The sequence below is a fragment of the Pseudophryne corroboree genome, chromosome 8 (assembly GCF_028390025.1).
Source record: "Pseudophryne corroboree isolate aPseCor3 chromosome 8, aPseCor3.hap2, whole genome shotgun sequence".
NCBI classification, from domain to species: domain Eukaryota; kingdom Metazoa; phylum Chordata; class Amphibia; order Anura; family Myobatrachidae; genus Pseudophryne; species Pseudophryne corroboree.
This window is the reverse complement of record NC_086451.1, coordinates 433,935,414-433,948,414: the sequence shown is the minus strand read 5'-3', so window position 1 is coordinate 433,948,414 and position 13,001 is coordinate 433,935,414. Positions and strand designations below refer to the sequence as shown.

The 13,001-nt window shown below is 46.5% G+C and overlaps 1 protein-coding gene across 2 annotated transcripts; it reads left to right on the top strand.

Annotated features, from left to right (window-relative positions):
- The first annotated feature begins 139 nt into the window (after positions 1–139).
- MRPS18B (mitochondrial ribosomal protein S18B) lies at positions 140–11,699 on the top strand. 2 transcript variants are annotated; one of them, XM_063938009.1, is made up of 7 exons: positions 140–169; positions 574–676; positions 8,732–8,829; positions 9,609–9,677; positions 9,878–9,944; positions 10,032–10,091; positions 11,154–11,699. In XM_063938009.1, exons 1-7 carry the CDS (start codon positions 146–148, stop codon positions 11,354–11,356), a joined length of 624 nt encoding a protein of 207 aa, XP_063794079.1. In that variant the 5' UTR covers positions 140–145; the 3' UTR covers positions 11,357–11,699. The 2 variants fall into 2 exon arrangements, with proteins under 2 accessions (XP_063794079.1, XP_063794078.1); XM_063938008.1 differs by lacking the exon at positions 140–169 and adding an exon at positions 309–471.
- Positions 11,700–13,001: the final 1,302 nt, after the last annotated feature.

Here is a 13,001-nt window from a genome sequence, read left to right as displayed (position 1 = left end):
GTTGTCTTTATTCAGATTCAGTTAGTTTTGGTCTTCAGGAAAATGGCGGATTAGTCTACTAAGGGACTACATTTGTAGATACACTCTCTCCACACCTTGTAAATGACTTGCAACAGTCTCTTCATAAAACTCATACATTCCTCATATGCTATTGATGTGTCTTACGTGGGTGTGTTACATTCAGTTTTAATGCGTTTCACAAACGACGTATATAGACAATTAACACAATAACGACGTTCTGACTACAAATATAGCGAGGAAGACTCTAGATGACACTCTTATAGTATGGTGTGAAAAACTGTGTTTGCTTTGTCAATAAAGTTGGTTGAAGTAAAAGAAGAAGGCCCGCGCCGTGCGCAGTGATGGTTGGCAGAGTGCTGTCTGGCTGACTCTGTCTCTTCCCTCCCCAATATGGCGGCCTCCTTGTGCAGACTGTGTGTGACCGGTGTGAGAGCGGCTCTCTGGAGCAGGGTAATGAGAGGGAGATGACTGAATAGTGATATAATAGTGAGAGTGTCTGCAGGAGTATTACTCTGTGTACCCCTAGTGACCCCTTGTATGTGTTTGCCCTAGACCTCCTTGCCCTCGCTGCCTGCTGGGGTCCGCTCGCTGACGACCCCTCCTGACCAGGAATCTCGGTATGCAGAGAGGCCCTGGGAATACCTGCAGAGTGAAGGTAAAGGTTTCCTGTCACATGAGCGTCAGTCCTTCATTGTATATACTGATTTACCACCAATGCTGACGTTAAGTGGGAGGCAATGACAAAAGCAATATTGCTTATGTAACATATTACATACATGTATCTATTAAAAAAGAAATGTATAATTAAGTTCTACAATTTATGTACATTTTGCCACGCATATTTATGTAATGGTTAAAGTTTAGAGCTTGGGGTACTGTACCCCAAGTAAACCCATATTATAACCTAAGTTATCTACTATTGATCCTGTTCATTCTAGTACCCTGCATACTCTGGTGTTTATCTCAGCACTGAGTTAGACCAGAGTGTGCTAGAAGCACCAGAGCAGAGTATGACACCCCAAGCAGGAAAAAGGAACTAGACTAAATTCAGAAGATGGGACCCATGGGCAATCAGTTTCACTATCCGCGTGGACATCTAATGGGAATAGTAACGTGAAGTAGAGCAAGCCACTGTGCCCGAAGCGTGGGGAACCCGTGAGGGTACACTTTCTAATGTTCCGAACAAGTTTAATGATATTCTGAAGCAGATTGGTTATGCTAATACAGGTGGTCCCATGTTCTGAACTTAAACTGAACGAGTTGTGACAGGTGCATGGTACTAGAATGAACACAAAGGTTTGTCCCGAATAGAGTTACTAATTCTCATACAAAAGACATCTGTATTGCGCGTGAGCTGCTGTGTATGACCCGAAACCGACCGAGTGGTGCATGAAGGGATGCAAGGGTACTGTAAATATATTTCTCTATCGTCCTAGTGGATGCTGGGGTTCCTGAAAGGACCATGGGGGATAGCGGCTCCGCAGGAGACAGGGCACAAAAAGTAAAGCTTTTTCCGATCAGGTGGTGTGCACTGGCTCCTCCCCCCATGACCCTCCTCCAGACTCCAGTTAGATTTTTGTGCCCGGCCGAGAAGGGTGCAATCTAGGTGGCTCTCCTAAAGAGCTGCTTAGAAAAAGTTTAGCTAGGTTTTTTATTTTACAGTGATTCCTGCTGGCAACAGGATCACTGCAGCGAGGGACTGAGGGGAGAAGGAGTCAACTCACCTGCGTGCAGGATGGATTGGCTTCTTGGCTACTGGACATCAAGCTCCAGAGGGACGATCACAGGTACAGCCTGGATGGTCACCGGAGCCACGCCGCCGGCCCCCTTGCAGATGCTGAAGACAGAAGAGGTCCAGAATCGGCGGCTGAAGACTCCTGCAGTCTTCAAAAGGTAGCGCACAGCACTGCAGCTGTGCGCCATTTTCCTCTCTGCACACTTCACACGGCAGTCACTGAGGGTGCAGGGCGCTGGGAGGGGGGCGCCCTGGGAGCAAAATGATTACCTATAAAGGCTAAAAATACCTCACATATAGCCCTAGAGGCTATATGGAGATATTTAACCCCTGCCTAATTTTTCTAAATAGCGGGAGACGAGCCCGCCAGAAAAGGGGCGGGGCCTATCTCCTCAGCACACGGCGCCATTTCCTCTCACAGCTCCGCTGGTCAGGACGGCTCCCAAGTCTCTCCCCTGCACTGCACTACAGAAACAGGGTAAAACAGAGAGGGGGGGGCACATTTATGGCGATATTTTGATATAACAAAGCAGCTATAAGGGAGCACTTATTATAAGGCTATCCCTGATATATATATAGCGCTTTTGGTGTGTGCTGGCAAACTCTCCCTCTGTCTCCCCAAAGGGCTAGTGGGTCCTGTCTTCGTTAGGAGCATTCCCTGTGTGTCTGCTGTGTGTCGGTACGTGTGTGTCGACATGTATGAGGACGATATTGGTGTGGAGGCGGAGCAATTGCCAAATATGAGGATGTCACCCCCTAGGGAGTCGACACCGGAATGGATGCCTTTATTTATGGAACTACGGGATAGTGTCAACACGCTAAAGCAGTCGTTTGACGACATGAGGCGGCCGGACAATCAATTAGTGCCTGTCCAGGCGACTCAAACACCGTCAGGGGCTGTGAAACGCCCTTTGCCTCAGTCGGTCGACACAGACCCAGACACAGGCGATGACTCCAGTGGTGACGGTGACGAATCAACCGTATTTTCCAGTAGGGCCACACGTTATATGATTTTGGCAATGAAGGAGGCGTTACATTTAGCTGATACTACAGGTACCACTAAACAGGGTATTATGTGGGGTATGAAAAAACTACCTATAGTTTTTCCTGAATCAGAAGAATTAAATGACGTGTGTAATGAAGCGTGGGTTGCCCCTGATAAAAAGCTGATAATTTCAAAGAAATTATTGGCATTATACCCTTTCCCGCCAGAGGTTAGGGAGCGCTGGGAAACACCTCCTAGGGTGGACAAGGCGCTAACACGCTTATCTAAACAAGTGGCGTTACCCTCTCCTGAGACGGCCGCACTTAAAGATCCATCAGATAGGAGGATGGAAAATATCCAAAAAAGTATATACACACATGCAGGTGTTATACTACGACCAGCTGTAGCGACTGCCTGGATGGGCAGTGCTGGGGTAGTTTGGTCAGAGTCCCTGATTGAAAATATTGATACCCTGGACAGGGACAATATTTTACTGTCGTTAGAACAAATAAAGGATGCATTTCTTTATATGCGTGATGCACAGAGGGATATCTGCACACTGGCATCACGGGTAAGTGCTATGTCCATTTCGGCCAGAAGAGCTTTATGGACGCGACAGTGGACAGGCGATGCGGATTCAAAACGGCATATGGAAGTTTTGCCGTATAAAGGGGAGGAGTTATTTGGAGTCGGTCTATCAGATTTGGTGGCCACGGCTACAGCCGGGAAATCCACCTTTCTACCTCAAGTCACTCCCCCACAGAAAAAGGCACCGACTTTTCAACCGCAGCCCTTTCGTTCCTTTAAAAATAAGAGAGCAAAGGGCTATTCATATCTGCCACGAGGCAAAGGTCGAGGGAAGAGACAGCAACACGCAGCTCCTTCCCAGGAACAGAAGCCCTCCCCGGCTTCTACAAAAGCCTCAGCATGACGCTGGGGCTTCTCAAGCGGACTCGGGGACGGTGGGCGGTCGTCTCAAAAATTACAGCGCGCAGTGGGCTCACTCGCAGGTAGATCCCTGGATCCTGCAGATAATATCTCAAGGGTACAGGTTGGAATTAGAGACGGATCCACCTCGCCGTTTCCTGAAGTCTGCTTTACCAACGTCCCCCTCCGAAAGGGAGACGGTTTTGGAAGCCATTCACAAGCTGTACTCTCAGCAGGTGATAGTCAAGGTACCTCTTCTACAACAAGGGAAGGGGTATTATTCCACTCTTTTTGTGGTACCGAAGCCGGATGGCTCGGTAAGGCCTATTCTAAATCTGAAGTCCTTGAACCTGTACATAAAGAAGTTCAAGTTCAAAATGGAGTCACTCAGAGCAGTGATAGCGAACCTGGAAGAGGGGGACTTTATGGTATCCTTGGACATCAAGGATGCGTATCTCCACGTTCCAATTTACCCCTCACACCAGGGGTACCTCAGGTTCGTTGTACAAAACTGTCACTATCAGTTTCAGACGCTGCCGTTTGGATTGTCCACGGCACCTCAGATCTTTACAAAGGTAATGGCCGAGATGATGATTCTTCTTCGAAGAAAAGGCGTATTAATTATCCCATACTTGGACGATCTCCTAATAAGGGCGAGGTCCAGAGAACAGCTAGAGATGGGATTAGCACTGTCTCAAGAAGTGCTAAAACAGCACGGGTGGATTCTGAATATTCCAAAATCCCAGTTAATGCCGACAACTCGTCTGCTGTTCCTAGGGATGATTCTGGACACGGTTCAGAAAAAGGTTTTTCTCCCGGAGGAAAAAGCCAAGGAGTTATCCGAGCTTGTCAGGAACCTCCTAAAACCAGGAAAGGTGTCTGTACATCAATGCACAAGAGTCCTGGGAAAAATGGTGGCTTCTTACGAAGCAATTCCATTCGGCAGATTCCACGCAAGAATTTTCCAAAGGGATCTGTTGGACAAATGGTCAGGGTCGCATCTTCAGATGCACCTACGGATAACCCTGTCTCCAAGGACAAGGGTGTCTCTTCTGTGGTGGTTGCAGAGTCCTCATCTATTGGAGGGCCGCAGATTCGGCATACAGGATTGGATCCTGGTGACCACGGACGCCAGCCTGAGAGGCTGGGGAGCAGTCACACAAGGAAGAAACTTCCAGGGAGTATGGACGAGCCTGGAAACGTCTCTTCACATAAACATTCTGGAACTAAGAGCAATATACAATGCTCTAAGCCAGGCAGAACCTCTGCTTCAGGGAAAACCGGTGTTGATCCAGTCGGACAACATCACGGCAGTCGCCCATGTGAACAGACAGGGCGGCACAAGAAGCAGGAGTGCAATGGCAGAAGCTGCAAGGATTCTTCGCTGGGCAGAGAATCATGTGATAGCACTGTCAGCAGTGTTCATCCCGGGAGTGGACAACTGGGAAGCAGACTTCCTCAGCAGACACGATCTTCACCCGGGAGAGTGGGGACTTCATCCAGAAGTCTTCCACATGCTGGTAACCCGTTGGGAAAGACCAATGGTGGACATGATGGCGTCTCGCCTCAACAAAAAACTGGACAGGTATTGCGCCAGGTCAAGAGATCCGCAGGCAATAGCTGTGGACGCGCTGGTAACGCCTTGGGTGTACCAGTCGGTGTATGTGTTTCCTCCTCTGCCTCTCATACCAAAAGTATTGAGAATTATACGGCAAAGAGGCGTAAGAACGATACTAGTGGTTCCGGATTGGCCAAGAAGGACTTGGTACCCGGAACTTCAAGAGATGATCACGGAAGATCCGTGGCCTCTACCTCTAAGGAGGGACTTGCTTCAGCAGGGTCCCTGTCTGTTTCAAGACTTACCGCGGCTGCGTTTGACGGCATGGCGGTTGAACGCCGGATCCTAATGGAAAAAGGCATGCCGGAAGAAGTCATTCCTACTTTGATTAAAGCAAGGAAAGAAGTAACCGTGCAACATTATCACCGAATTTGGCGAAAATATGTTGCGTGGTGCGAAGATCGGAGTGCTCCGACGGAGGAATTTCAACTGGGTCGATTCCTACATTTCCTGCAATCAGGATTGTCTATGGGTCTCAAATTGGGATCTATTAAGGTTCAAATTTCGGCCCTGTCGATTTTCTTTCAAAAAGAATTGGCTTCAGTCCCTGAAGTCCAGACCTTTGTTAAGGGAGTGCTGCATATACAGCCCCCTGTGGTGCCTCCAGTGGCACCGTGGGATCTCAATGTAGTTTTGGATTTTCTAAAATCTCATTGGTTTGAACCACTAAATAAGGTGGATTTGAAATATCTCACTTGGAAAGTAACCATGCTTCTAGCCCTGGCTTCTGCCAGGAGAGTGTCAGAACTGGCAGCTTTATCTTACAAAAGCCCATATCTGATTTTCCATTCGGACAGGGCAGAACTGCGGACTCGTCCGCATTTTCTCCCTAAGGTGGTGTCAGCATTTCATCTGAACCAGCCTATTGTAGTGCCTGCGGCTACAAGTGACTTGGAGGACTCCAAGTTACTGGACGTTGTCAGAGCATTAAAAATATATATTGCAAGAACAGCTGGAGTCAGAAAATCTGACTCGTTGTTTATATTGTATGCACCCAACAAGATGGGTGCTCCTGCGTCTAAGCAGACGATTGCTCGTTGGATCTGTAGCACAATCCAACTGGCACATTCTGTGGCAGGCCTGCCACAGCCTAAATCTGTAAAGGCCCACTCCACAAGGAAGGTGGGCTCATCTTGGGCGGCTGCCCGAGGGGTCTCGGCATTACAACTTTGCCGAGCAGCTACGTGGTCAGGGGAGAACACGTTTGTAAAATTTTACAAATTTGATACTCTGGCTAAGGAGGACCTGGAGTTCTCTCATTCGGTGCTGCAGAGTCATCCGCACTCTCCCGCCCGTTTGGGAGCTTTGGTATAATCCCCATGGTCCTTTCAGGAACCCCAGCATCCACTAGGACGATAGAGAAAATAAGATTTTACTTACCGATAAATCTATTTCTCGGAGTCCGTAGTGGATGCTGGGCGCCCATCCCAAGTGCGGATTATCTGCATAAATTGTACATAGTTATTGTTAACTTATTCGGGTTATTGTTGTAGGAAGCCATCTTTCAGAGGCTCCGCTGTTATCATACTGTTAACTGGGTTTAGATCACAAGTTGTACGGTGTGATTGGTGTGGCTGGTATGAGTCTTACCCGGGATTCAAAATCCTCCCTTATTGTGTACGCTCGTCCGGGCACAGTACCTAACTGGAGTCTGGAGGAGGGTCATGGGGGGAGGAGCCAGTGCACACCACCTGATCGGAAAAAGCTTTACTTTTTGTGCCCTGTCTCCTGCGGAGCCGCTATCCCCCATGGTCCTTTCAGGAACCCCAGCATCCACTACGGACTCCGAGAAATAGATTTATCGGTAAGTAAAATCTTATTATATATATATATATATATATATATATATATATATATATATATATATATATATATATATATATCTCTGTCTTCCGATGGTGTTTTGAGTTTTGCTATGTTTTTGGACTGTAAAAATTTGAAGGTGTTTTTAAATTGCTGAAGTGGATGGACCCCATTGTGAGTTACAGGTCCGTCACTTCCAGTCAGTGCGAAACGACACAGCAGACATCTGCGTTACTTCTAAGCTTGTTCTAGGTGCTGTGCAGCGATTTCTCCTGCTGAAAAGCAGCAGGACTGTAAATGGTACCTTTTATAAATAGACCCCACAATACCCAAACGTTAACCTCATATATAATTTCAGGTTAATGTCATTTTAGCGTTTGGTAGGAGGGGGTTTACTAAATTAAGCTCTTGCACTTAATGTTTATTTATTCAGACTGGATCCGTACAGTCACTAGTATACTGTGGGGCTAATTCAGACCTGATCGCTGCTGTGCGTTTTCGCACAGTGGACGATCAGGTCTGAGCTGCGCATGCGTTGCAGTGCGCATGTGCATGCTAGAGATGCTATCTGCATCTCAGCCCAGCAATCGCCTCTGCCTGATTGACAGGCAGAGGCGGGAGGGGACGGGCCGGTGGCATTTGGCCGCCGTTTTGGGGGTGCGGTCCAGGCAATGCAGGTGTGCCCTGACCGTGCGGGCCGCAGCGGCGGCTGCGTGACGTCACATTCAGCTGCTGCGACCCGAGATTTGACAAGTAGCTCCTTGCCAGAGCGCAGGTGGGGAGCTACTTGGCAAGTACAAAAGCATCGCCGCTGTGCGATGCTTTTGTACTTGTGTGGGGGAGGGGAGGGCCTGACATGCTGGGCAGGCTAGCCCTGTGCTGGGCGTCCCCCCGCATGTCAGTAAAGATGATCGTAGCTGTGCTAAATTTAGCACATCTATGATCAACTCTGAATTACCCCCAGTATGCAATAAACGTCCGATCCTTTTTCAGGTCTGTCCGGACACCATTGCGGATGTGTGCGTTAGTTACAAGAGGGCCTTGTGCCTGATTGTTCCAACTTGAGCTTGGTCATCAGATCAGTGCAGTTGATTTATACACGTTAGCGTAAAATCCTGTATGGTGGTTGTGCTAAATGTCCAATTTGTGTGAAGGCGCTAACTTGTAGTGAATATGGTATTGCTGTTTAATTTGATTCAGTAACCTCAGCACGATGATTTATTTTATTATTATATGAAGGTTCAAGTTGCAGATCACAAAACATTGTTCCACCGTTTTTTTACCCCTTTGTTTGGCAATAGATGCAAATATTTAATAAGTGTAAACATCAGTGTTCAATTGCCTCCAATTGGGAGCAAATGGTTTTGGTTTTTCTTTACTATTGAGAAAGTTAAGCATACACAAATAATAATAATGTCTATTTACACAATACTGGATGACTGCATTTGTGTGAATATTGGAGAAATTATATCAATAAATGCCAGTTTGTGCTGTGGAGTCAGATTAACCATTATTACCTTGTTTTTAATACTGTTTTCAGAATCACTTTGATACTCGTAGCTCTCCTTATATTTCTGCAAGTATGTCTGTTTTTCTGCATTTGTCTTTCCTCCAAATACTTTGTATTTTCTCTTTGTCTTAGAGTACTTGGAGCGTTATGGAGAAAGAAAGGTTTGGGCGGATTACAGGCGAAACCACAAGGGTGCAATCCCACCACAGAAAACCCGGAAAACCTGCATTGTGAGTCTGACCGGGCTTGAAGGAGGCTGTAATTTGTGTCTTTTATCTTATTCCTTGTTTGATGTTATAATTGTTTTGTTTTATGATGCATGTAGTAATTATTTAGGTAACCAATGAAAATGTTTAGCCTGGGACTAAAAAACTCAGAAGAAATTTGTCTGTTCACTTTGAAGTACTGGCATGTTTATTAAAAAGGTTTCCATACATTGTGTTAACCATGTTCTGTTAGGCAGTATGCCCATTTGTGATCATATGCCACCAACTCATAGCCAAAGTAGATGACAACTGGCTGCTTGATCTGTGCCCTGTCGGGACACACACTGTCCTTTTTTAGCACAGACAGACAGCGGTCCGACACGTGGGGCCAAATGTAACAGCCCGCTATTTGCAAGAGTCGGTACGATTCTGACGAGTTAGTCATGAGATAAAGCGCCAATTCATTTAAAAGCAAAACCAGGTTGGTTTTGACTTTAAACCAGTTGCTGCCTTAAAACTAAGGACTATCAAGCTAGCATCATGCTGGCTCCTGCAAATTGCGGGCTGTTACATTTGGCCCCTAGGCATTTTTTAGCCACTGTTTCCAGAATATGCACAATAGTGACCTGCTGAGTAGTGGTTGGATTGTTAGTCATCTGGTTATTGTTTGAATGACCAAGGTGCATTTCTAGTCTGATGACTATCCGCTAGGGATCGTGCATGGCATTTGGAGGTCTAATGGTGTGGAAGGGGAGATTTCCATGCAACTGCTTAACTGGTCCTTTTATTTTTGTTTCCAACAGAGAGGTGGCAATGTCTGTGGGAACCCGTGTCCCATTTGCCGGGACCAGAACCTTGGTGTGGATTATAGGGTGTGTATGCTCTTAGCAAATGGTGACTTCATATTTCTACGTGCAGTTTCTGCCTCCTATACTCCCCTTTTTTAGAGCCTATGTCTATGAATAGAGCAGGACCCCCCCTTTTTTTTGAGAAATTCGATGCAGCTCCTGCAGTTTTTTTATTTATTTATTTATTTTTATTTTTTAATGAGTGAATTCTCTTCATTTCACAGAATGCAAAGTTACTCCAGCAGTTTGTTTGTCCCTACACGGGAGTAGTATATGAATCCACGAGAACAGGTTTGTGCCACTATAGGTCATGACCGGTAGCTCTCACTTCCCGGCACGGGCAGACCTTCACCGTTTTCTTGTGTATGCATTCTCTAGGTGTGTGTATGAAGCAGCAGAAGCGGCTTGTGAATGCCATAACAGAAGCACAGGACCACGGTGAGTAGTCGATGTGTCATTCATGCACTCGGCATCTGTAGTGATGCAATCCTGAGTGCAGGGGTTCATAGCTTTCATTAAAGGTCGTTAAACATGAATTGGATAAAAATATTTTTCTCATGTTTTGCGATTAATTTGTGCAAAGATCCTCTGAGAATTTGGTGGCCTAACCATGTACTCACTCGGCCCTTTGGGATGTGTAGACCACTGTTTTGTGTTTTGAGTGATTCCGTTAGTTCCTAGAGCAGCGGTGGCCAACCTGCGGCTCTCGAGCGTATGCGGCTCTTTTTTTCCCTCCGCATGCGGCTCGTGAGCTCGAGTCCTGCCCGGCACCGGCCCGTGAGCCAATCAGAGCTCGCGGACCGGCAGCCAATGAGGAGTCTTAGTTGCCGGTTCTCGAGCTCTGATTTGCTTATGGACCGGCGCCTAATTGGAGACAACTCTGCCGGAGACTGAGGGGCAGGAGAAGCGCACGCTGCGCTCTCCTCCCCTCACAAACCACTGCAGCAGAGCCGCAGCACGGGGGGTGGGGGGGATGGGGGAGCGCACTGGGGGCATATCTGGCACTGGGGGGACATTGCGTATCTGGCACTGGGAGGCATATGCGTATCTGGCACTGGGGGGCATATGCGTATCTGGCAATAGGGTCATATCTGGCACTGGGGGCATATGTGTATCTGGCACTGTGGGGACGTGTTTCTGGCACTGGGGAGCAAATATATATCTGGTACTGTGGAGGTACCCATTTTTTGGCATTTTTATATGTATGTGGCACTGTACAACATGACTAAAAACGGGGTTATGACACAAGGTCATACTCCTACAAACATCATACCTAAAGGTGTGCGCACAAAAATGGGGTGTGGCTTTGTGACAACTAGGCCACGCCCCATTTTTGTGCACACGCCGAAGGCTCTTACTCTTGACTACAGATCTTTTCTGGCTCTTTCCCTCTGACTGGTTGGCCACCCCTGTCCTAGAGGATTGCTGAGCGGTTATTGGGCGTAGGTGACTGCTGCACTTTAATAGAATAAAAACTCTGGCTATTTATACCTCCTCTAGGTTTCCTCCCAGTAATGGTACCACACACAGATGTGAAATTTGGAGAGTACTCCTACACTCACGGAGCAGTGGCTCAAACGCCTCCTGCCTCAGCGGGGCCCTGGTACTCCTGGTATGAGTGGCAGGAGCCATCGCCAAAGGAAGTGGAAAAACTGAAGAGGCTGTACAAACCCTATTTAAAGGAGATGATGGGGGAGAAATAAAGATGGCAGATGTATTGTGAATTAATGCAGCAAGAAGACCTCACATATATAACGTTTACACCTTTGTGAGCACGTGGCATCTGTGTATCCACCTCGTCTGGCTATACTGTTCCACATGGCAGCATTTATATTGGAAAAAGCAGCAATGGCATCACAAATGTGCCGTTTTTCTAATCTGAAAACCTGGGCAGGGTACTTACAGACATAAATCGCTGTAATCCAGTTATAAAGCCACATTCATCTGTGGATAATTAGGGCTCGGTTGGAGCACATACACCATCCATGTGTGCAATTGATGGAGGCCAGTATCCTACTTTAAAAATAAAAAAACCTCTGAGCAGAAGATTTTAGTCCATCATTTATTTCCTCTAAGCTTCTTGCACCGTAACCAACATGGGGGACACTTATACATAAGAGTAAAGTGTATATGCTTGTACCTAGAATAATACTCCAGTACACGAGCTGCACCACCTTCCTGTACATTAGTTTGTGTTTGGTAGGGATGCAATAATTACCACCTTGTACGGCACTATGGTCGTGTCATCAAAAAATAATATAAATGGAGGTATAGCTTAATGTGTTACTGTGGGGCAGGGGGCGAGTAGACGGCACTGAAGTGGATCATGATTTTTTTTTTTTTTTTTATAATCTGATTTTTATTGAAAGAAAACAAAGTACATTGAAAACATTGTGTTCAAATACAATCGTCTCAGAAAGCTAAACCGGAACTACGCTGTACTGAATGTATAGAAGATGAGTTGAGCTCAGCCAGTTGAGTATCCAGAAAATTCTAAACACTTGTCATTCAATATCTCAGTACATCCCAAATTACACAATAAACATTAAACTTTCAACTTTATAAAGCAAATAAAAAGGAGAAAGGAAGAAGGAAAGAAGAGGCAGGAAAGGAGCGAAGGGGAAAGAGAAAAAGGAAGAGTAGGGGGAGCACCCTGGGGAGGGTACCAATAGGAAGGCGTAAACAATGTCAGGAAACCACCTTAGCCACAGTATTACGAGATGTAAAGTTTGTAAGCATCTGTCGTTTTAAAATCAAGCCAGGAAGCCCAGGTAGTCCTAAAAACTGAGAATCGGAAAGTGGAGGTAAGGAGTAAGTCTTCCATGACCATATAGATATCTATTCTGCGGAACCAATCCCTCCTAGTAGGTGGGGATGAGGACTTCCACAGTACAGGTATAACAGCACGAGCTGCGTTACAAAGATGTTTCAGCAGAGATTTCTTATATCTGGAGACAGGAATCGAAGAATGACCCAATAGCCAGAACGCAGAATCTTCTGGAAGCTGAACACCTAAGATCTCGGTTGAGATCTTTATTACCTCGTTCCAAAAGGGTCTCAGGCGTGGGCAATTCCACCATATGTGAATCATCGTACCTATTGATGAGGAGCAGCGCCAACATTTATTTGAGGCAGCAGGGAACATTGTGTGCAGAATAGAGGGGTATCTATGCCATCGGGTGAGAATTTTGTACTGGGTTTCTCTAATCTGAATACATATGGAGCTAGCGTGCGCTTTGAGGAAGATAGATTCCCATTCCTCCTGTGAGAATGTTAAACCAAGAACTTTTTCCCACGCGCGGGCAAAAGACGGTTTGGTGTCAGTTTGTGCGTTTTGTAGTATTTTAT